At 44.0% G+C, this 23,582-nt stretch overlaps 1 protein-coding gene across 9 annotated transcripts in view; it reads right to left on the bottom strand.

Moving 5' to 3' along the window:
* Positions 1-23,582, bottom strand: part of TTF1 (transcription termination factor 1) — a 32,334-nt gene that overhangs the window by 7,565 nt on the left and 1,187 nt on the right. For 3 of the 9 annotated variants that reach the window (XM_027104453.1, XM_027104457.1, XM_027104452.1), the window contains exons 2-10: positions 20,278-21,291; positions 18,721-18,947; positions 17,202-17,387; positions 16,187-16,265; positions 12,750-12,880; positions 9,462-9,696; positions 6,875-6,964; positions 5,201-5,266; positions 890-975 (exon numbers count right to left, since the gene is read on the bottom strand). In XM_027104453.1, coding sequence (XP_026960254.1) covers positions 890-975; positions 5,201-5,266; positions 6,875-6,964; positions 9,462-9,696; positions 12,750-12,880; positions 16,187-16,265; positions 17,202-17,387; positions 18,721-18,947; positions 20,278-21,284 — 2,107 coding nt within the window. In that variant the 5' untranslated portion in view covers positions 21,285-21,291. The other 6 variants (XM_027104454.1, XM_027104450.1, XM_027104451.1 and 3 more) reach the window with 6 other exon arrangements.

The following is a 23,582-nucleotide window of genomic DNA, read 5'->3' as shown; positions in this document are numbered from 1 at the left end:
AAGAAATTGAATCTTGAGATGATCTGACAAAGCCTCTTCCCATGGTCAAAGGACGGACGGTGCGGATGACGACAACGCATTGCTACTGGCATTACTGTGTGCAAGACCTGGCTCTAACTGCTTTATTCATAGTCGCTCATTCAATCCTCTCAAAAATCCTATGAGGTGGGCACTATTGTTCACCCGTTTTTCAAATGAGGCATAAAGACATTATGAAACTCATCCAAAGTCATAGAGTCAGAAGGGCGAAGCCAGGATTCAAACCCAGGAAGTGGTGTCTGCTGAACGCAAGGAGCATTTTGTCACACACTGCAGGGCGCAGTGCTACCCGAACCAGTGGTTCCCAAACAATGATGCTGGGCAGGCCACTGGCGACTCACTTGTGAGCTTGTTAGAGAAAAACCTAGCCTCTGGACCCAGACTAGAGACTAGAATCGACTGGGTCTGGGATGAGACCCAGGTATGTACCTTTTTCCCAAGTTCCCCACCTGACTCTGATACTCCAGGTTTGGGAATTACATACGTAAACCACCTACAAATGGCTGCAGAGAAGAAACTGTATCTCCAGTTTTTTGTGGATCAGTGTGTGTGCAGGCATGTGGTGTGAGCGTGTGCACGTGAGCACGTGTGCTGTGCAACCCAGAAGCACGCGCAGCTACTCACCCAGTGCCTGCTAAACGCCCGGCAGCCTGGTGACCACACTTTTCAAGCTCATTATCTCATTTAGTACTTCTGAAAGTCCTGTCAGGTAGGGGTTATAATTTGCCAATTTTCACCGTTTTCCATTTGAAGAATCTGAGGTTCCCAGAAGTCACTACCCAAGGTCACACTACCAGCGTGTGTCCCCATGTGCTGCGCTTTTAATTATTCAGATACCGAAAATACTGACCTGGAAAAGTCTTCTTCTGCCAAAAGGGAACACAGGTAGCTTTCAGCTTATAAAATTTAGTTTGGACATAAGATGGAGGAACATCCCTTTAGAAAGGAAAAGGTGTCAAAAAGTTAGTGGCAGTTTAAAAGTTAATCATTTCAGTCCTGTGTACTAAGTGCATTGATTGAGGGGTGGTCTACAGACCTAAGCAGCTTTCTTAATCCTCATGTCTACACATGTGAGAAAAATAAGACACATATGAAAAGCTATTGTTCATCTGGTTAAACACACACACACAAAAGGAAGAAAACCAGCAGTACAACAAGACGAATTCTGTCTAAACTAGAACAATCTAAACTACCAGTTGGGAAGACAAGGTGTAACGCTAGCTCACAGGGGCTCATGCTAACATTGTCTTCAGCCCCACCCTGAGGGCTCTCTGCAGAGCAACAAATAACCCTCACGACCACTCTGCGAGGGGGCTCCTACGCTTATCCCTCGTTTTGGAGATGGTGAAACCGAGAGAAGATGGCCAAGATCTTACAGTGAATAAGGGGGGAAGGGCTGGGACTTCAATTGGGTCCACTCCAAATTCTACTTTTTTCTTTTTTTTTGATATCAGTTTTTTTTTTAATGGAAGTATAGTTAATTTATAACATTGTGTTAGTTTCAAGGGTACAGCAGAAAGATTCAGTTATACATATATATATATATATATATTATTTTTTCAGATGCTTTTCCATTATAGATTATTACAAGATACTGAGTACAGTTCCCTGTGCTGTACAGTAGGTCCTTGTTGGTTATGTATTTTATATACAGTAGTGTGTATATGTTAATCCAAGACTCCTAATTTCCCCCCTACCTCCCGCTAACCCTTTGGTAACCGTAAGTCTGTTCTCTATGTCTGTGAGTCTATTTGTGTTTTGTAAATAAGTTCATTTGTTATCAGTTTTTTAAGATTCCCCATATAATTGATATCACATGATATCTGTCTTTCTCTGTGTGACTTACTTCACTTAGTATGATCATCTCTAGGCCCATCCATGTTGCTGCCAATGGCAACACTTCACAAATCCTACACTCTTAACCACTACATTTAGGATAACTATATATTTGTCACAATGCAAAGGCAGGGGTCTGGATTTTTTACTTTACAAAGCTAAATAAAGTGGATGCTTACGATATTCTGGTGAGTCAAATCCATTTTCCATTTACAATAAGTAGGACAGAAACAACCACATCTTAAATATTTTTTTAAAGTGAAAATCACTAACTTTACTTCCTGGGCACTCACTTCCTAAGCCATAAAAGTGTGGCATATTTGTTTCAGTGACTAATTAATCTAGTTGTTATATGATTAGTGGGAATAACTGGATCTGCTAGGTATGTGGAAGTACAAGATGGCTGGGCTCTTTCTGCCTCTTCATGGCAGCAGCTGCCCGCCACGTGTGCACTGCGTGCCACGCACTGTCTCCTTGCTGTCGTCCTCATCACGGTCCTGTTAAACCACTGCGCAGATGAGGAAACCGCGACGTGGAGGCAAGGGAGGGAATGACCTGCCCAAGGCTGGCTAAATGATGAGCAGAGTCCCAGGACTTGACGCCCGGTCCATCTGACTGCAAAGCCCAAGTTCTAGGGCATCTATGCCTTCCCTCTTCCCACAGCGCCCTGCGCCCAGGTTGTTCTGCAGATCAAAGCTCAGGCTTCAAGAAGTAACAATAACGGATCTGGACATTTTCAGACAAAGTAGGTGTTACATCTCATTAGGTGGAGATGCTTTCTTTAAAAGCCTGCCTAAATAATTCACAAGGGAGGCTTAAAGAACCTGAGAGACCGAACTTTTAATTTAATTATTTTCACTGTTTTAACTCATTATTAAAGCTTTGAGGATGTACTATTTCCAATGGTATTTGACTGGATGCCATGATGTCTGTTTTAACAGCTCTGAGATTTCTAAACCTTAACCAGAACAATCAATATCTAAGTATATAATTCTACTTAAAATCATTAAAAACCCATTTCAATTTAAGAAATGTGATCTGAGGCAAGGTCACAAGATACACAAACATTTATCGGAAAAGTCAGATATTTCAAAAGCGGTTTGATATTACAGAGGGAGGGACATGTCGACATGAATACTTCTTAGGATGGGAGTTGGTGGGGTACACAGCAGGATACCCTTCCTTCAAAGCCCCTAACACCCTCCCCTCCCAGGGACCCACAAACCCAAGAGCTGGTGCCCCACTCCTGAGACGAGCTAGAAGAGGAAAGGGTTTGGAATCGCGGGCATGTGTCTGTGGCTCCCAACAGGGCCTGCCACAAAAAGATTCCAATTCTCAAGTTTAAAAAAAAAGGACTGATCGTTCTTTGTCCATAATCCTGAGGTGTAAATAACTAACCAGCAGAACCAGTTTACACCCTTCCTAATGGATCAGTGACAACCTCACACCAGCAGCCACGTTTCTGAAAGGCAGCCAGGCTGCGGCAGCCCTGCTGCCCTCAGCACCCTGCCCAAACTAAAGGCCAGACAGTCCCTCAACATCCCCACCTCCCAAAGCCCACCAAGCCCCGAGCCCCGCGATGCTCAACAACGTGTGCTGCTTAGAGAGACTGAGCTTTGCCAGCCAGCTCTCGGTTGCTTGGCTACCAGTGAATTCAGGTCTTCCGAGTGGTGGCCTCTCCTCCAGTGGCAGGAACTGATCGAAAATGCAAGGACCGCAGCGATGAAGGCAGACAGCGGCAACTGAGGACCTCTCACTCCTCGGGTGAGAGATGCGAATGAACGGCACACCAAAACCCCTGAGGGAAACCCGAAGACGAGCAGCAGCTTGATGTGGTCTCAAAAGATCTCCCCGTGGCCATTTCTTTTCACCAAGAGAAAAACTTCCTTTTCTACAGTGGGGCAGTGTGGCAGAGGCCGCCAGAGCCAGGGGATCAAAATCAGAACCACATGCCTCCTGATGGGATGTGACCTGGTGACAGAAACACAGCCTCCCCCGTGACTGATTCCCACGTAAAATACAAAACCCAAATCCAACAGTGAGGAAGCGTCTGACAAACTCCCCAACTGAGGCAAGTTCTCCAGAACGACCAGCCTGTATTTTCCCACAATTTCAACGTCATAGAAGACAAAGGCATTAACAGATACACACTGCTGTATATAGAACAGATAAACAACAAGGACCTAGTGTATAGCACAGGGGACTATATTCAATATCTTGTAATAACCTATAACAGAGGGACTTCCCTGGTGGCGCAATGGCTAAGAATCCTCCTGCCACTGCAGGGGACATGGGTTCAAGCCCTGGTCCGGGAAGATCCCACATGTCGCAGAGCAACTAAGCCCGTGCACCACAACTACTGAGCCTGTGCTCTAGAGCCCGTGAGCCACAACTACTGAGCCCACGTGCCTAGAGCCTATGCTCCGCAACAAGAGAAGCCACCTCAATGAAAAGCCCACGTGCCGCAATGAAGAGCAGCCCCCGCTTGCCCCAACCAGAGAAAGCCCATGCACAGCAATGAAGACCCAACGCAGCCAAAAATAAATAAATAAATAAATTTTAAAAAATCTATAACAGAAAAGAATCTATAATGGAATCATTCTGCTGTACACCTGAAACATTATAAATCAACTATACTCCAATAATTAAAAAAAAAAAAAAGAAAAGGCAGAAGAACTCTGCAGATTAGAAGACACTAAGGAGACAGATCCTGGGCTGGATCTTAAATCAGGGGGAAAGTGTTATAAAGGACACGACTGGGACGCTGGGTGAAATTTGCATGGGGACTGTGTTTTAGACAATAGTAGTGCATCAGTGTCAGGTGCCCTCAGTACGATCACTGTGCTGATGCAGAGTAACAGCCTTGCTGAGGACATGTCGTCCACCATTAACACTGAAACGGTTAAGGGAAAGAATTCTATTCCCTTGTAGAAGGGAGTGGGAGAGGGAGGGAGGGAGGGATGATAAAGTCAACGTGGCAAATGGTAGAAGGCTAATTATGGGCAAAGGGACCATGGGTTCTTTGTCCCAGTCATAGCTGGTGTGCTCCGTGAAGCTTTTAAGAGACTCTGCACACATTTCATTCACTCTCCTCAGGTGTCTTGGGGTGGAGGTGGTGGCTGGAGCGGAGGGAGGGCTGGTCTGATTTACCTGGTCCGGTACTTAGACAGGGCGTTCCCAATACATATATACACAAATACAATTTATAGATGAGTTCCATAAGCAGCAGGAATTTCAGTCCTGTTCTTCAAATCTGAGAGGCAGTCATTTATTAGAACTCCTCTCTGATTTTTTCATTAGCTTGATATTAAACAAATGGCCTTACCCTATGGTGCTAGCAAGATCTTCCCAGTCTATTTCATTAACATCTTCCACATTTATTTCATACAACCTATGAGAAAAAATAAAAATTAAGTTTTCAAGCCAAAAATCAACATGATGGACATCTTCATGGACTCACAGAATATTAAGAGCTGGAAGGTCTCAGCGTGTTCACCCCTGTTCCAGCTCCCTTGTTACACAGGCCCAGTGTCACTGGCATCCTAACCCAAGGTCAGCCCAAGGTCATGGGGTGAGCTACAGACCAAAAAAATCACGCTTCCTCCTCCTGAGCCCTTTGCATCTCCCACCAAGCCTAGTAAAAAACACAACTTCACAAGGAACTATATTCAGTATGCTGTGATAAACCATAATAGAAAAGAATGAAATATGAAAAAAATATATATATGTATAACTGGGTCACTTTGCTGTACAGCAAAGATTAAACACAACATTGTAAATCAACTATGCTTCAATTTAAAAAAAAAAACAACACAGGGACTTCCCTGGTGGCACAGTGGTTAAGACTCCACACTCCCAATGCAGGGCGCCCGGGTTCGACCCCTGGTCAGGGAACTAGATCCCACATGTATGCCACAACTAAGAGTCTGCTTGCCACAACTAAGGAGCCCGCCTGCTGCAACTAAGACACGACGCAACCAAATAAATAAATAAAAAATTAAAAACCAACCAACCAACCAACCAACCAAAAACACAACTTCACCATTCAGTATAGACACACAAGAGTAGTACACATGTGTACTCAGCACTTACTATGTGACAGACACTGGGTTAAGACCTTGATACCCACTAACCCATTTACCCTCAACATCACCTGATGAAGCTAGGATTATGTCCTTTCCACAGGCCAGGAATCAGGGCTGAGAGCTCGAGTCATTGGCTCAATGTTTCATGACTCATAGGCGGTACCCACAATGGAACCCAGGCCTGCCTGACGTGAGATGGCCTCCTTGGCTCTGCTAGTCTCTGCTGTCTCTCTGGTAGAGGAGAAAAGGGGAAGGCAACCCCAGCCAGGCCGGCGTGGAGAACGAGGAAGCCCACCAATGAAGGAGAAGCAGGCTTCCTGACAGAGCGCAAGAATAATGAAGCTGGACAGGGCGGCCAGAATCCAAAGGTTTCTTCTGCTCTTTGCTGTTCCTCATTGGACACGAGCCCAGCTCCACTAGACTCGCTGACTTTGTAAAACAGGTCCATGTCTCCCTGTCCATCAGAGGAGGGAGGACTCTGCACGGACCAGGAACTCAAAGACAAAACTAAAGACCAAGCAGCAGTGACACCAACTAACGCGTGCTAGAGAGCAGTGGGGCTCGGCCTGAAGTATTTAGCTCCATTTTCCAATGGACAGAAGTAAGCCATGTCTATGTGAAAGCCTTAAAGACTAAAATAGCTATGTTTATTGAGTGCATGCTACGTTTTACATGCATTATTTCATTTCTTCTGCCAATAACACTAAGAGGCAGGTACTGTTATTATCATCCTCATTTAAGATAAACAACCCAAGACCTAGAAAGGTAGGAAACACGTCCAAGGTCATGCACGTAGAAAGTGCTGGAAGAGGAATATGAACCGTGGTGATCTTACTGCAGATTCTGCTGTTGAACAACTACTCTTTGGCTAGAGAGAAGAACACAGAAAATGTCGTCACTTTCTATTTCTGTACCTTTCAATGAGGTTGATCTTGGCCTGTAGGGCATTAACTCCCCGGTATACGTCCCGACCATTTGTCATCCTCTTGGTTAGAATTTCCATCCTACATTGAAAGAAAGAAAAACAGTTTATTTTCGGGGTAAAGTTTCCATTAAAATGTCCTTTGTTTTCCTCATTTAAATTGTCCTTATTCAGAACCACTTTATAACATTTGCAACTCATCACTGCTAACATTTACCACCATCAAGAATATACCTTTTTTAATTTTTTTAAAGTGGGAAAGGGTAAATAAAGAGATAGAAAGTTGATGGTTATTGAAAATGAATGATGGATACAAGGAGTTCTAAGTTGCTGTGTGTTACACAATTTCCATAATAAACAGTTAAAAAAAGGGGAGGAAAAAAAAGAATAAGCCTGCTTGCAGGTGCTAAAGGGCGCTGTGTAAACTCAATTTATTTTTGCTTGTTTATAAAACAGAGAGACATTGCTCTTATTACCATTATAGCTGCTGAAACACCAAATTACACAGATTTAGTAAAGTCATCAATGATTCAATGATTCCTCTAAGGCCCAAAGTTCATGGCTGAGGGAAAGGGTTCCCTGAAGTTCCTAATGAGAGCAGCAGCTCAATTAAAAATATTTAAAAAGTGCTTCTCGTGAAGAGTGAAATTTGTCACAATGTGATGGACAGATCGTGAGCTGTAACATTTACTTTCTTGAGAAGGGAGGCACATGACGCACACACACAAAAACTGACACTGTTTTTACTAACAGCCACCCACATTCACTGGTTTGAAATGTACCCGCTGATGCCATTTCAATGTTTCATGAAGTAAATCTATGTTCAGCATTCAAGTTTCCTACATTTTTCTTCAAATTAAAAGAGAACCCTTGCATGTTATTTAATTATGCTGATTCTGAAGCACGGCTCCCCTTCATCATTGCCCTTTTAAGACACTGACATATCATCTTCCAACTGAGGCTTTATAACCCACTCCTTTTTTAAAAAAATTAATTAATTAATTATTTTTGGCTGTGTTGGGTCTTCGTTGCTGCACGCGGGCTTTCTTTAGTTGTGGCGAGTGGGGGCTACTCTTCATTGCGGTACACGGGCTTCTCATTGCAGTGGCCTCTGTTGCAGAGCATGGGCTCTAGGCAGGTGGGCTTCAGTAGTTGTGGCACGCAGGCTCAGTAGCTGTGGCTCGCAGGCTCTAGAGCGCAGGCTCAGTAGTTGCGGCGCACGGGCTTAGTTGCTCCACGGCATGTGGGATCTTCCCAGACCGGGGCTTTGAACCCGTGTCCCCTGCATTGGCAGGCGGATTCTTAACCACTGCACCACCAGGGAAGCCCCCACTCCTGTTTTTAAGTCTAAGATATAGGGGGAGAAAGGGCTCTGGTTCCTCCATATTACACACTTCCCCCCCTAAACATTATCTGTCCTTTGGAGCTTATTTCCTGAGGGTAGTCTTCTAGTAAAATAAATACTCTACAGCAGAACTGTAAGGTATATAAACAATACACAGTATAATCTAGGAGTTTGCTTTTAACGTACAACACGCCCACTCTGGATTTCATTCTTCTTTAACGGTCAAGATGATGAAACTCCCTTTATGCAGGAGGCCTGGGTCGTGGGCTGTAGAACCACTGCTTCAAGCTGTCATGCTGCAGCTGAAAGTTGCAGTTGAAAGTTAGATCAGAAACCCTCCAGGGCTGGGAAAAGCTACATCGGGCGAACAACGTGCAGCAAGATCTGGACCGAAACTACTTCTTTGTGACGGATGCACCTAAAGATGTTCTAGGATGAAGAGCGTGACTGCCCTGCTTTGGATGAAGACAGAGGAACTGCTGAATTAGAAAGCAAAAGTAAAAAGGTGGAGCTATTACTGATCACTACGCTTGTGATTTCCCTCCTAAATATTCAGACGTTAATTTTGTATTTTTTTTTTCATGCTATAAATAGGTAACAACCTGGTTTTATGAAGAAAGGGACAGAGTGAAGAAACCAGAAGTCAATATTCAATATTAAGAAGATTCAAGTTCTGTTTACAAAACAGAAACAGACTCACAGACACAGAGAACAAACTTATGGTTACCAAAGGGGAAAGCGGGCAGGAATAAATTTGAAATTGCGGATTAGCAGATACAAACTACTATATAGAAAATAGATAAACAACGAGGTCCTACTGTACAGCACAGGAAACTGTATTCAATATCTTGTAATAAGTTATATTGGAAAAGAATGAAAAAATAATATATATGCATAACTGAATCACTTAGTACACCAGAAACTAACACAACATTGTAAATCAACTATACTTCAATTACATAAATAAATAAATAGAACAAAAGGTTCAAGTTCTTTATGAAGAAGCCACACAATGAATCAGGGTTGGCTAAATGCTAACTTAAATCAGCTACTGATATTGAAGTGGTTGGAGCAGTAGATTAGAGAGGATCATTCTTGACCTACTGTAAGGCTTTCCACGTGGTAGTTACAGATATTCTTAGTAACCTCAGCAGTCCACCCCTCTCCGGAAGTTGCTGAGAGACGGGCAGGGAATGCATCTTGTTGAAATTTATGTAAGAAGCCTCAAACTTACCACTTACTTTTACACTGCATCCAATTCCTGGTTTCCACTTTAGCCTCCACTTCTACCCAGGATATGCCTTTGTAGAGTTTTTCCCGAACAACTGACAGGCGGCCTTCAGGATTCTCTTGGAGTTTAGAATCCATCTCGTTTAGCTCCTGGGGAGACATTTTCTTTAGAATCACTTCTTCAACAGCCTTGATTAGTTTCTGGGTCTCCGTCTTGCTCCAAGCACCATGATTTCTTTCTGTTGACGTAAAAGGATGGTCTTGAAGTTGCTAATTTATTTGCTTTCAAACACAATATTAACAACAAAATGATAATGATGGATATCTGTCATTTGACATCGCTCCAAACCCACAGAAGGTACAACACCAAGAGTGAACCCTAATGTGGACTGTGGACTCTGGGGGGTTAAGATGTGTCAAGGTAGCTTCATGGATTGTAACATATGGACCACTCTGCCGGGGGGTGTTGAGAATGGGGGTGTGCTGTGTATGTATAGGGCAAGAGATAAGTAAGAAGTCTTTGTACCTTCCTCTCACTTTAACTGTGAACCCAAAACTGCTCTAGAAAAATAGTCTTTTTTTTCCTTTATTTATTTATTTTCTTTATTTTTCTGGCTGCGTTGGGTCTTAGTTGTGGCACATGGGATCTTTGTTGAGGCATGTGGGATCTTTTGTTGCAGCGCAGGCTCTTTGTTGTGGTGCACGGGCTTCTCTCTAGTTGTGGCGTGTGAGTTTTCTCTCTCTAGTTGTGGTGCATGGCCCCTGTAGTTTGCGGCACACGGGCTACAGGGTGCGTGAGCTCAGCAGTTGTGGAGAGCGGGCTTAGCTGTCCCGTGGTATTTGGGATCTTAGTTCCCCGATCAGCGTCCCCTGCAACTGAAGGAGGATTCTTTACCACTGGACCACCAGGGAAGTCCCAAAATAAAGTCTTTAAAAACAAAAAGATAAATCAGACACTTTTCAGAAGACAATGGGCAACATCTCAATTACACAAACATAAAACTATCAGTTATGGACTTCCCTGGTGGTGCAGTGGTTAAGAATCCGGGGCTTCCCTGGTGGCGCAGTGGTTGAGAGTCCGCCTGCCGATGCAGGGCACACGGGTTCGTGCCCCGGTCTGGGAAGATCCCACATGCCGTGGAGCAACCAAGCCCATGAGCCACAACTATTAAGCCTGTGCTCTAGAGTCCGTGTGTCAGAACTACTGAGCCCGTATGCCACAACTACTGAAGCCTGCGCACCTAGAGCCAGTGCTCTGCAACAAGAGAAGCCACTGCAATGAGAAGCCCGTACACCGCCACAAAGAGTAGCCCCTGCTCGCCACAACTAGAGAAAGCCTGCACGCAGCAAATGAAGACCCAATGCAGCCAAACGAAACAAAACGAAACAAAAAAAACTATCAGTTACGTGCAAATCAAAATGAAACTACGAAAGTGGCCACAGATTCTTTTTAAGAACCAATCACACACACACACACACACACACACACACACAACCAACTGCAAAGAAAAAAATCCTTTCTTAAAGCAATCTTTTTTTTAACTTCGAAAAAGCTGTTCTTCCTGTTTCTAAGAGTAATACCTCCTGCAGGAAATTGTGAGGTTCCCAAACATTTAGTGGAAAGAGAATAACCAAACGACTTTCATGTTATATACATAACTCTCCCCAAGAGTTTCTAGAGTGAAATTAACAGCTGCAATGACGCCACCACGGTACTTGATGAAGAAGGCACCTGTGAATTTATTTTTTTCCTTCTTTTCTTTTTTTTTTAATATTTTGCACTCATTAAGCTTTCTATTTTTTTTAATTTTAAAAAATTTATTTGGCTGTGTTCGGCCTTAGCTGCAGCACGTAGGACCTTCGTTGTGGTGCGCAGGTTTCTCTCTAGTTGCGCAGCATGGGCTTAGTTGCCCTGCAGCATGTGGGATCCTAGTTCCCCGACCAGGGATTGAACTCGCGTCCTCTGAAGTGGAAGTGTGGGTTCTTAACCACTGAACCACCAGGGAAGTCCCAGCACCTGTGAATTCCTAAAGCCAGTCCTTGGCGCAGGGCATCAAAAGCTTCTACGATTCGCTCTTCTTGTCTAGATGCTCACAGTCATGCTAAGGAAGAGGCCGCAAGCTGGCAGGCTACAGATATCTTTGATCTGGCCTACAGAATGTTATTGTTACTATTTCCCCAATAACAATTTGGATGAATATTTAAAAATCAAGAGAATCCCAAGAGGGGTTTCCCTGGTGGCGCAGTGGTTAAGAATCCGCCTGCCAACGCAGGGGACACGGGTTCAATCCCTGGTCCGGGAAGATCCCACATGCCACGGAGCAACTAAGTCCGTGCGCCACAACTACTGAGCCTGCGATCTAGAGCCCACGAGCCACAACTACTGAGCCCGTGTGCCACATCTACTGAAGCCCGCGCACCTAGAGCCCATGCTCCACAGCAAGAGAAGCCACCGCATTGAGAAGCCTGCGCACCGCAATGAAGAGTAGCCCCTGCTCACCGCAACTAGAGAAAGCCTGCGCGCAGCAATGAAGACCCAACGCAGCCATAAATAAATAAATAAATTTATTTATTTTAAAAAAGAGGGTCCCAAGAAAAAAAGATCTTGATTTCACACACACATGCAAATCCAGATGTTTGCTTTACTTCTTGGAAACTGGCAGAATTGGCTGCGCTGAGTCTTCATGTGGCACCGGTGGCCAGAGTTGGTGGCACAAAAGGCGTGGTCTCCACCACCTCAGAGTTTACCATGTGTGGACACGCAGACGCCTGTCTGGGACCCGCTGCATGGCTCTGCCTGCAGAGCCACAGCACGTGAGCCTCTGGGCTGAAGCTAACACCCACTAAGGACTGTCTTCTGAAAGCAACTGGGGACTTTTTAAGGTGAAGAAGATAACCAAGGAAGCTTTTTATGAAAGAGGAGAAGAGACAAGAGATGACTGACACTGGTTTTGGGAAACGTCCCTGGCTAACAGGCCCTCCCTCTGATGGTTTCCCGGGCCACCTGGGGGAAGGGATCTTGGTGGCCCAGGCTCTCCTGCCCACCGGCTGAGTGGGTTTCAGTTTACCTGGCAGTTGGAGTCACACTGAAAGCTACTGAAATAAGGTGTGGCAGAAATCAGTCTGGTGAATTAAGGTTGCATCAATATGCATGGAGAAATAAATGAATCAGTAAGAGAATGGCTGAAAAAGTGATGACTCTCTCAGAAGACAGGCCTGTAGTGATGCCTGGGCCCTGGGCCGCTGTGGGCTGATTCGTTCACCCAGGTGGGCTCTAGAGACCACGACTTACGACTGCTGATCTGGGAGAACTTCAGGGCCACAGAGAGGCTACTTCGAGACACCATCTCGCCAATCTTTTTCCAGTCGTTTCCATGGAGGGACTGGTATATCTTTAGCTTCTCGGTATCTCCTTTGCTATACCTAAGAGGAAGGGAAAACAGATCACAGCTGAGCATTAACCACAAGCTTAAAACCACTATTCTCACTGCAGCACGCTGCGACGCTGGGAGAAGCCGTATAGGGTGGGCTGTCAGGAAACCTGCTCAGCGCAGTCCTACCAAGGACCTGAGCCCAGATACTTCCTGTCTCGGCATCTCAACCATGAGCATCCTGTAAGTCGGTCACCGCAGTCCCTGGCTCATTTACACAGAGGCCAGGGCAAATAATCCGATCATGTTATTCCCCAGCCAAACCCATAAAGGCTTCACACAATAAAACCCAAACTTCTGACTGTGCCTGCAAAGCTCGGCGCTCCCTAAGTTCAGCCCCATTGGCCTTATCGGCCTTTCTCACCTCGGAGCCTCTGGACCCGTGGTGGGAATGGCCGCCCTCCACCGCTGGACAGCTGCTGCAAGCTCTTCAGAAGCAGCTTAAATGGGGCATCTTCAGAGGGGGCTTCCCTGACCGCCTGGGTTGGAGGTGTCCTGCTGTCCTCTCCCACAGGACACTCTGCTGCTCTCTCACTGCCCCCGTCACCACTGGCAACTGTACACTCGTGGCTTCCCTGGTTTATCTGACTCTTCGTCTAGGCCACCACTGGCCAATGGAAATATGAGCCACAGATGTCATTTAGAATTTTCTAGTGGTCAGGGGAAAATTAATTTTATTTAGTTTTTTTTAAGATAATTTATTGGCTCAGGCAATTGAAAAGTCCAGATACAGGTGGGCCCTAGGGTTAGCTTAATCCGGGAGCTCAGTCAAACCACCAAGGACCGCTTTCCACCATTCTACTCCGTCTTCCATGTTTTTGGTGGGTTTTTTTTGGCGGCGGCATGCGGCATGTGGGATCTTAGTTCCCCAACCAAGGATCGAACCCACGCCCCCTGCAGTGGAAGCACGGAGTCTTAACCACTAGACCGCCAAGGAAGTCCCTAATTTTATTTAGTTTTAATGAATTAATAACGTATTTTATTTAACTCAATATATTAAAAATGCAGCCATTTCAAGATGTAATCAGAACCTAAAAGTATGAATGAGATACTTTACACTCTCTTCTCCACACCAAGCCTTCTAAGTCCATTGTATACTTCACTCTTCAGCGCATCTCAGCTTGGACTAACCATAGTTCAAGTTCTCCATGGCCACATGAGACTGGTGGTCACATGGATGGACAGCACAGCTCTGGAGGGGAAGTCCTCGGAGGGCAGGGACCCTGTCAGTTTTCTACACTTTGGTACCCGTAATGCTTGACAGACAACAGATGCTCAATAAAGATGTGACAGGGACTTCCCCGGTGGCGCGGTGGTTAAGAATCCGCCTGCGAATGCAGGGGACACGGGTTCGATCCCTGGTCTGGGAAAATCCCACATGCCGCGGAGCAACTAAGCCTGTGCGCCACAACTACTGAGCCTGCGAGCCACAACTACTGAAGCCCGTGCGCCTAGAGCCCGTGCTCCGCAACAAGAGAAGCCACCGCAATGACAAGCCCACACACTGCAACGAAGAGTAGCCCCTGCTCGCCGCAACTAGAGAAAGCCCGTGCGCAACAACAAAGACCCAACTCAGCCAAAAAAAAAAGGACAGCTGTCATTAAAAACAAAAAAAAGATGTGACAGATGCCTTAGCACAAATCTGTCACAGTTTAAGGAAGTTAAGATGCAGGAATCCCACATAAAAGCAAATATATTAAAAGAAAAGAACTAAAGTGCACTATATGTGGATTTTGAGATTAAACATCTTAAATGTTTAAGGGAAGAAAAAGCCATCTTTATGACATTTTATAATTCCTTTTTGGGGGGAGGAAGAGGGGCCAGAAGTGGTAGTTTATGTTATTACTAATGCAACACAAAAGCAGCCCTAGTAAAATACTAACCATTTCTAATGAGGGTGATCCACAACTACGTGGGACAGTAAGATCCTAGCATTCTCAGAAATGTATCTAAAATGCAGAGCATGGTGAATAGAGATGCGAAATCCTTCACCATTAAGAATCAAGCTTTTTAGCAGTTTCCTTTATAAGGCAAGCAGGGTCTTCCTGAGATTTCAAACAAGACTTAAAGGTACCCTTGAAGCAACAAAAAAGAGGACATGAGAGAAAAACAGAGTGTACGAAAATGAGGAAGCAGGTGCACTGAGCCCCATGGCCCCTTGGAGACTTACAATTCTTTGATTTTTGACTTTGTATGGTTTTTTCACTTAAGAGTTCCTTAAGCTGGAAAAATACTTTAAGGGTAAATGGTCATCGCAACACAAATAATATGGTACCAATGAATGAACTTTATTATCAGAATGACAGACTTTCATTATTCGAAAAATGTCATTTCCCACAGTGATGTAACAGGTAGAAGAACATGTTACCTCATTCATTTACCAAAAGCATCTTTTTGGTCCCATTTAAAATGTCATCTTTAGTGAATTTCCTTAAAGTACACAGCAGGGGCTTGGGAAAAAGGGAGGGCAGGTTTCAGTCTGTGTGGAGGCATCTTTCCTCTACTTCAGGTTTATTTCTTTTGGTAAAAATTTTTAAAAAGAAGCCAAGGTCATATCAATGTTAAGTTCTGATAGTACCTATGTCCTGATTTAAAATCACGGCGCTAAGTAGGACCCAACTGGCCCTGCCAGATTCACTCCATCTGCCTCCTGGAAGTGAGATCAGTAGTTGAGCCCTAGGTGGCTGTCTGGGCCCTCAAGGGTAGGAGCTGATGCCTTCTCCCTCATCGTTTTGTCCTTAAGCAGAGTGCTTACCCACCACTGACGCTCAGTCTACATTTGTTTTATTTGGAATGTTGGAAACAGACCACAATTGGGCATTTTATTTAGGAAAAAAGGGAGGAGAGAACGGCCACTGCCACATGAAGCTCTGCATTGAGGCTGCCGAATCACACTTACATGACCTCACACAAGTGCTCACCCCCACCTTCAAACATTTACTGAAAACCCAAAGCACTGGGCTCAGTGCTGGAGGGCACACATCACACTGAGAAGGAACGTCTGGGTTCACAAGGAGCTGACAACTTAGGAGGCTGCTGAGAAAACTGCACGGGTGACACTAAGAGGCAGCGCATGGAGAATGCTAAAATGAAAGCATGAAGTAGAAGCCAGGGATTTAGAAATGGGAAGACGACAGAAGATTTATTCAAGAGGTGGAAACTCAACAGGTCTTTGGAGACATACACCTGATGACACATCTGGTTTCACACACGAAACTCTTCACGATTTTGTTGTGTACATTTTGATTTACAGTATCAGCAAAGACTAGAGAAATGCTCTGCTCAAGTTTTTTCTTACCTGCCTTTGTAATTGTTGACATCAAACATCTTCTTTGCTCGGTAGTATACGAGTTTCCAGGGCCGGGCAATGCCCTTACCTAAAGTCGGAAGAGAGGTGGTCAGAGGGACAACTAGAGCGTGGCATGAAATGCAGTCGCGATTATAAAAGAAACCCAGAATGGCCCCTTTTTACAACATGCGCTATCCTAGACCCCAGGTGGAGGTTGCAGTTTCCTATGTCCTGCAGAAAGCCGTCTTGGGGAGCAGATATACAAAATCCCCAGTTTCCTTGGCGATCTCTGAAAACTAGATGCTTAGCATGTAGAAGCTCTAGCTTCTGGTCTACTAAATTCATGGAAAAGACCCTTATTAGGCAAAGGGATTTTAACATAATCTGGAGGTGGAGGACACACTCCAGCAGTTCTCCATAAGACAAACAAAAAACCTTTGCAAATGAATAAGCTTTTTCCCCGCTTTGCCACTCTAAAGATGAAAGGACCCCCCAGCAGGGGCTCATTGTTCTGTTTTCCTTTGTGCATTCCACCTAAGAAATTATCCTCTTTAAATCAAGAGAGATTTTTTTTTCCAGTCCAAACCTACATTGCTTCATGACCTTCTAACTTCCCCAGGATACCTCCAAGAGGAGGGTTCCAGCTCAAAGCACAAATATGGCTCTACTTAAAAAACTTCAGAGACTCTGGTGTATACCAGAGTACTTTGTGCAGTATGTGCAAAAAATACACAATAGAGGACAAGAAGAGAGACCAAAACCGTAACGGTTACCAAGTAGGAAAGCTGGAAGCTGATCATCTAATTTGTTAGAAAATCTGTAAAAGCACTATTCTTGGGAGACATGAACACATTCCAAATCCCTGAACGTATAGGCTGGCAATAAAAATACTATTAACGTAGCAGCAGCTAACATGCACTGCATGTACTGGACGGGCCAGGCACTGTGCTCAGTACTCACCGCGGTTATCTGTGTAAGGCTGGAAGGCTATGGATGGTCAAAGAGGCCACAGTTCTAGACTTACCAATGTGCAATCTGAACGAGTGCTTTCTTTTTAAGTCGGTGATTAGAGATTTCTCCTCTGGGTGTCTGTCTGTGTACAGCAGCTTGTCTGCATTCTCGATTCCTGTCAGAGACAGAAATTCTTGCACGTTTTTCTCTAACTGCTTATTTTCCTTCACGGAAAACTTGCCAAATTTAATAGCGACACCTAGGATTTGGGGCAGGAGAAAAAGGCACACAACTGTCAACGATGAATGAAAGCGAACCACCGCTTGGTCTTTAGCAATTACAACAGCACCCGTCAGCTCCTCCCTACCTATCGGGGAGCAGCCCCCGCTTGTGCCCTTGACATTCGCTCTCCTGCAGAGTTCGGTCTAAACCACACTGTCCTCCCAAAGTCTTCCCTGGTCATCCTACTCCAACGTGACCTTTCTTGTGTCATCAGTTCCTTTTTACAGTTATTTAAAAAATAAATTAACAGTAATAGATATTCATTAAAAATTCAAACAGTGTTGAAATAAAAGTTTAAAAGAAGCCCCCCCGCTTCACTCTCCTCTGCCCCTCCTCCCCCCAAGGCAGTGCTGGGAACTGGTTGGCACAAACCTGAACATGTATATTCTCTACGTATATATATTCGGGGGAGGTGGGGACAATGTCACTGCAATTTACGTTCTATTCCTCATCATAACTCAAAGCACTGAAGTCTCATTATTACTGCCTGCATTACACAGTACATTTTCCTAATCTTAGACTTATTTAAAAAATCTTTTATAAAATACGTACTCATAAAAATGTCAACACAGAATACAGAAATAAAACGGGGTCCTTCTATAGATATTTCTCTGTAAATTGTGTTTTTCTTGATCAATTTGTCTATTTTTTAAAAAAACTAATCTTATCAACATGATTAATTCCGTAAGGCTAAGGCCCCTCTTTTTACTTTTTTCAATGACCAGTGGCACTGGGCCTCACACAGCAGATACTCATCAGTAAGTACTGCTCACCTGCAGTACACAACCTTACATTTGTAGTTCATTCTGAAACCCAATAAGCTTTCTGGGAGGTTCTTGTAACACAGTGAAATCAAGAAGGAGACCAAGCTGGGTGTTGCCTGAAGCCATGCCCACTACAACCAGCTCACCCTCAAATTAATATCCTTGAAATTACACCTCATCGAAGCTGACGATGTTGATGTGCGTGTTTTAATTTGATTTCACTTGTGCCCCCCTCCCAGCGTCTCAAGCACTTAACCTCCTCCCCGTCTTCTTCCGGGCTTGATATTCTAGTCTGTGGATCACTGGATCCGTTAGCCCCGTTTTTCCTCGCCTCCCCTACCAGAAGTTGGGCAAAGAAGAGGAAAGCTAGTGCACTTCATTTTGGTAATTTTACAGTGCAGATAACGATTCTGGAAGGAGATAAAGCTGAAAGTAGCTAAGGGATGCTTTTTGTGAATCTATAAATCTGAATCGCTCACAAAAGAAAGCCAGGGCTAGTTACGCATATAGAAAAGTTCAACAAATATTCAAGTTCCACAAGCTTACCCTGGGCTTTAAATTCTTTAAAGCGTCCCAAGTCATCCCGATACATTCGCTTAATTGTAGTGGCAGCCCTCTCCTTGATATCAGGGATGAACTCCTGGAGCTGCCTCACAGCAGAATCCAAATCCACGTCTGAATTATCTGAATCTCTCGAATCTTCAGATAAATACTTGGTTTCAGGATCTTTAGCCGACTCCAAATTGCTTTCTTCTTCATTTGTAGGTTCTAACCTAAGGAGAAAAACTGGATTGACTAACACTGACAGGTCACGTGCCCTAACGGCTTTCAGATTCTTTTCTTACAGTGACTCTCCCTTTGACTACAACAGCATTAAAGCTGGAAGGGATCTTGGAGTTGATTCAGTCTGTGATGTCTGAACTCTTTAATGTAGCTTTACTAACTTGGATACACCTCAGAGGCTGCCTGGAAGGTAAACATGTTGCCCTAAGCCCTATTTCCACCAGGCATTGCTTCTTATGTTACAATTTCTCAACTGTATTGTTTCAGATAGTGACTTCCTAATAAGCTCAGCCCTCTTCTACGGCCCATGGATACTCAAGACACCTCCCCCCTCACAATGAGTTATGTTTTATAATAATGGTTACTAATTAGTTAAGTCAATATTCAGGGTTTACATTGTTACAATTGCTTCGTTGCAGTTAACGATGCCCACATATTTTCCCCTTGGCAGTATAAAGAAAACATAGTTTTCTATGTATCTATCACTAATTCACTCCCGCAGACTTTCGGCCAGATGTCCAAAGCTGCTCTTAGCCAACTGCATCAGCTAACCACCCAGACAGGAAACTGAAACAAAACAGAAACAAAACGGTACGCATTTGTCTGAGCGGACAGTCAACAGCTTTCACAGGTCCACAGCCCCAAACAAGTTAAGAACCACAGGCCGAGAACATTCCTGCCTCGTTATCAGTGATCTAAAAACGTCCCCAATGAGAAGGCACAGAGGCTGATGTGAGTTGGGCCCTCTGCCATTTAACTTCTCTGTGAAACTATTTTAAGCCAGGACAATCTAGCAAATGTAAGAAAGTCACAGAGTAGAAATGGGGAAAAACCTGTCCCGACTCCCAGGAACTGAAATAAAGTGCTTAAAAAAAAAATTCCTGCATCTATTCATCGGCCAGTATACTTAAATGATAATTATATAAATAATGATATCTAAATTCCTTTTATTAGGGAGAACCCTAATTCAAGTTTGTTTCCTGTTCCGTAACATTCTAAGTTCTCTGATCCTTTCTCCTATCTCTGTACATAGAGACAAGGTAATTGTGGGGTCTTAAAATTCTTTTTAAACTTATACAAAGAGTTTCAGGGCTGGAATAGTTCTTAGTGAAAACAGACTCTAACTGCCTTATTTTATATGTGAAGAACGGAAGGTACCTGCCAAGTTATTCAGTTAAATGTACACGACATCCTCTACATTTGATGGTCTCTCTCTCTCTGATTTCTGCCACTTACTATGGCCGTGCTGAACAAAGAGGCAACCGGCAGACATCACACCCAAGACACACACCATCAGAGGGCTCAACACCCGCACATTACCTCTGCACCTCTTCCGAACAGGCCTGGGGTTTCTCCTCTCGTGGTCTGGGTTTCACACTTTCTTCAATCAAGGTAACATGACCTTCCACTGAATCAAAGAGCGTGTCCTCAGAGTTCGTCCTGAGGACTGAAAAATCACCACCAGGTGCCGCGGCAGTATCAACAGATCTTCTCTTCCTTTTCTTAGACTTTTTCTTGAGGCCACTGGATTCCTGATTGCCCCCTGCAGTCCCGACCTCACCAATCACTTGCGAGCCCTCTGAGTATATGTTCTCAGCGCTCTCAGGCGCAGGCAAGGCCTCAAATTCCTGGTCATTTGCACGCTTCCTCTTTCTTTTCTTAGACTTGCTTTGATCTGCAGACACTGGTAGTTGCGCAATTTCACCTTCTTGGCCCATGGGAGGCTGGGGTTCCTGCTCTTGGGATTCTGATCCGGGCAGGGTAATGCTTGCACCCAGACTTTCCTGGACAGCATCACAGGATGCAACTTTCCTCCGATGTTTTTTCTGCTTTTTCTCCCGAACTTTATCATGCAGTTCTGACTCATGTTCATGTGACTTAGTAACTAAATGCGGTTCATCTGCTTCAGGCCCTTTTGTTGACTTTCGCTCCTTGCTTACATCAATGTAAACGACATCGACATTCTTTGTAAAATTCTTTGGTGTGTTCTCAATGTTTTCTTTATTCACCAGGACGTACGCAACACCTGCTTCCTTATCGACCCCCAAAGCACCTTTTCTTCTCTTTTTACTCTTTTTGGGTATAGAAGTGGCCTTTTCAGTCTCATCGCAAATTTCTGATTTTTTCAAAGGAGAAGAAACAAGATGCTGGGCATCCTTTCTCTTTTTTTTACCCTTAGTTATGTCAGCCTGTTCATTTGCCAGGGAGGAGTCTCTGAAACTTTCATGGGGATGCCTCCCATGTCTCTCCTTATGTACAGAATGCTTAGTCTTTTTCTTGACGAAAACTGGAGTGTGGGTTTCCAATCTGCTTGATTCTCCTTCCATTTTACTCCTATAGGGAAACGGAACCACATGGTTTATTTTTGCAGAGCATTTTAAACATTAGCCTCAGGAGAAAAAAAAAAAAAAATCACACAAAAACGAAATTGCAGAACAAATGACAAGGCTGGAGTCATGATTATAAATTTTCTATTATTCTAAATGCGTAGCAAGCTCACTGTAATTCACTTGTCTGGTTCCACTGCCTTTATGATATGAAAAAAAAAATAGTTAATTGAGAACAGTGCTCTGCCATGATCGGGCCCTTGTTCCCCCACGGCCTCATCTTCTACCTCTCCTCTCAAACTCTGTGCTACACATGCCTTTTTTTTTTTTTTTTGGTTCCCCAAACATGCTCCAATCCTTTCCCTGGCTTGAGGTCTTATAAATCACGACTCCCTCTCTCTGGGCTGCTCTCCGCTGTCTCCTACCCCTCCCTGCCGCCTTTCATCCTTCAGAGCTTGGCTTGAACATTGCTTCTTCCAGAAAGCTTTAAAAGAATATAAACATTATGATACCATGCATACTACGTTAAGAGAATATAAATGTTATGATGCCGTGTATATTACGTTAAGAGAATATATACATTATGATGCCATGTATATTACATTTAAAACACAAAAAGTTTCATGTATCTTTTCTGAATGGATACATATGTAGTAAAACTATGAATACAGCATGGGGATTATAACTGGTAAATTCAGGGATTAGGGACAGGTAGAGAGCCAATTTCTCTTACATCTGTAATCTTTTATTTCTTAACTGGAGTAATGAGTACAGGGGTATTTGTTATATTTTTGTCTACTCTTTTAAAGTGAACTGAAATAGTTCACTTTTTAAAAAGCAAGGGGCAGAACAAGAATGCAGACTGCTTTCACTTAAAAACAAGCATTAAGGACTTCTCTGGTGGCGCAGTGGTTAAGAATCCACCTGCCAGTGCAGGGACACGGGTTCAAGCCCTAGTCCAGGAAGATCCCACAAGAGCCTGTGCTCTGCAACAAAGAGTAACCCCCGCTTGCTGCAACAAGAGAAAGCCTGCGTGCAGCAATGAAGACCCAACACAGCCATAAATAAATACATTTATTTAAAAAAACCACAAGTGTTAAAACAAGCAACTGAAGGATGTAAACGTACTGTTTTAAGTTTTAAAAAAAAAAAAAAAAAAAAGAGAGAGAGAGAGAAAAGAAAGAAACCTTTTCTGACCCCTTGAGCTTGGCCCATTCCCCAAATGATATACTTTCATAGCAAACTATTTCTCTTTCGTAGCATTTAGCCCAGCTGTGGTTCAGAGCGGGGACATCAAGTATCCACTGACCTCAAACTAGAAGATCGCCTTTTTGAGAAAGAGGCTGAATGGGCCTTGTTAGTGTCCAACAAAAAGTCCAAGTTCTGCAATAAGTAGGAATGAAGTTTAATAAGGCTCCAATGACAATTCTTATACAGAGCACGTGCATTCTGGAGTTTAAGTAGAGGAATGGAAATGTACTTCACAAAAGACATGGTTAAAAATATATACAAACACATCTTACAACTCTCCTTGCTCCGTATTGCTTCTGGGTTTCAATTTTTAAGATTTTATTTCTCTGCGACTAAAAGTAATACTAAAGGTAATATGTTTACATGGTTCAAACATCAAAATAATCCGTCCTTATTTCCCCTCCTTTCTCACAGAGAAGGTAGCATCTGTATATTCTGATCTGCATTTTGCTATTTTCACTTAACAACAGATCCTGGAGACCTCTCTGTGTCAGTGGTCTTTCAAGTCTGAATGCTTAAGCACATTTTCTACAGAAGGTACCTACTTTCTCCTAGGTAGTCAAGAAGCTATAAGAATTGTCTAGCTGGAAGGATGGGGAACAACAAACATGTAGACTGATACCTATAAACCAAATCTACCAGCCCCAGGATCTCACCTCCAACGGAGGCACCAAGAGCTTTGGTTAAGGCCTTCCTCGCTGGTGTCACCCAGAGATGCACAGAAACCCCTTCTTAACCCACTTCTTTGCAGCTCCCACCTCCATGACTCCCCCCTGAGACTGCTCCAGTTAGAGCGCCTATGACCTTCGCGCCACTAAATTCAAGAGATACCTTCCTGGCCCATCTTTCAGGATCTCTCTCTCTCTCTCCTTGGCTGCACCGCGTGGCGTGGTGGAAATCTTAGTTCCCCGACCAGGGATCGAACCCGTGCCCCCTGCAGTGGAAGCACTGAGTCCTAACCAATGGACCACCAGGGAATTCCCTCAGGATCTCTCAATAACAATGAACAGAGCAGATAATTCCTTTTAATATTTTTACCTTCCATTA

Source organism: Aethalodelphis obliquidens, unplaced genomic scaffold (genome assembly GCF_003676395.1).
Source record: "Aethalodelphis obliquidens isolate GAN/ISIS:26980383/991018 unplaced genomic scaffold, ASM367639v1 scaffold7, whole genome shotgun sequence".
In the NCBI taxonomy this organism is placed as follows: domain Eukaryota; kingdom Metazoa; phylum Chordata; class Mammalia; order Artiodactyla; family Delphinidae; genus Aethalodelphis; species Aethalodelphis obliquidens.
The sequence above is the reverse complement of the archived record's forward strand: the minus strand, read 5'-3'. Positions and strand labels throughout refer to the sequence as shown.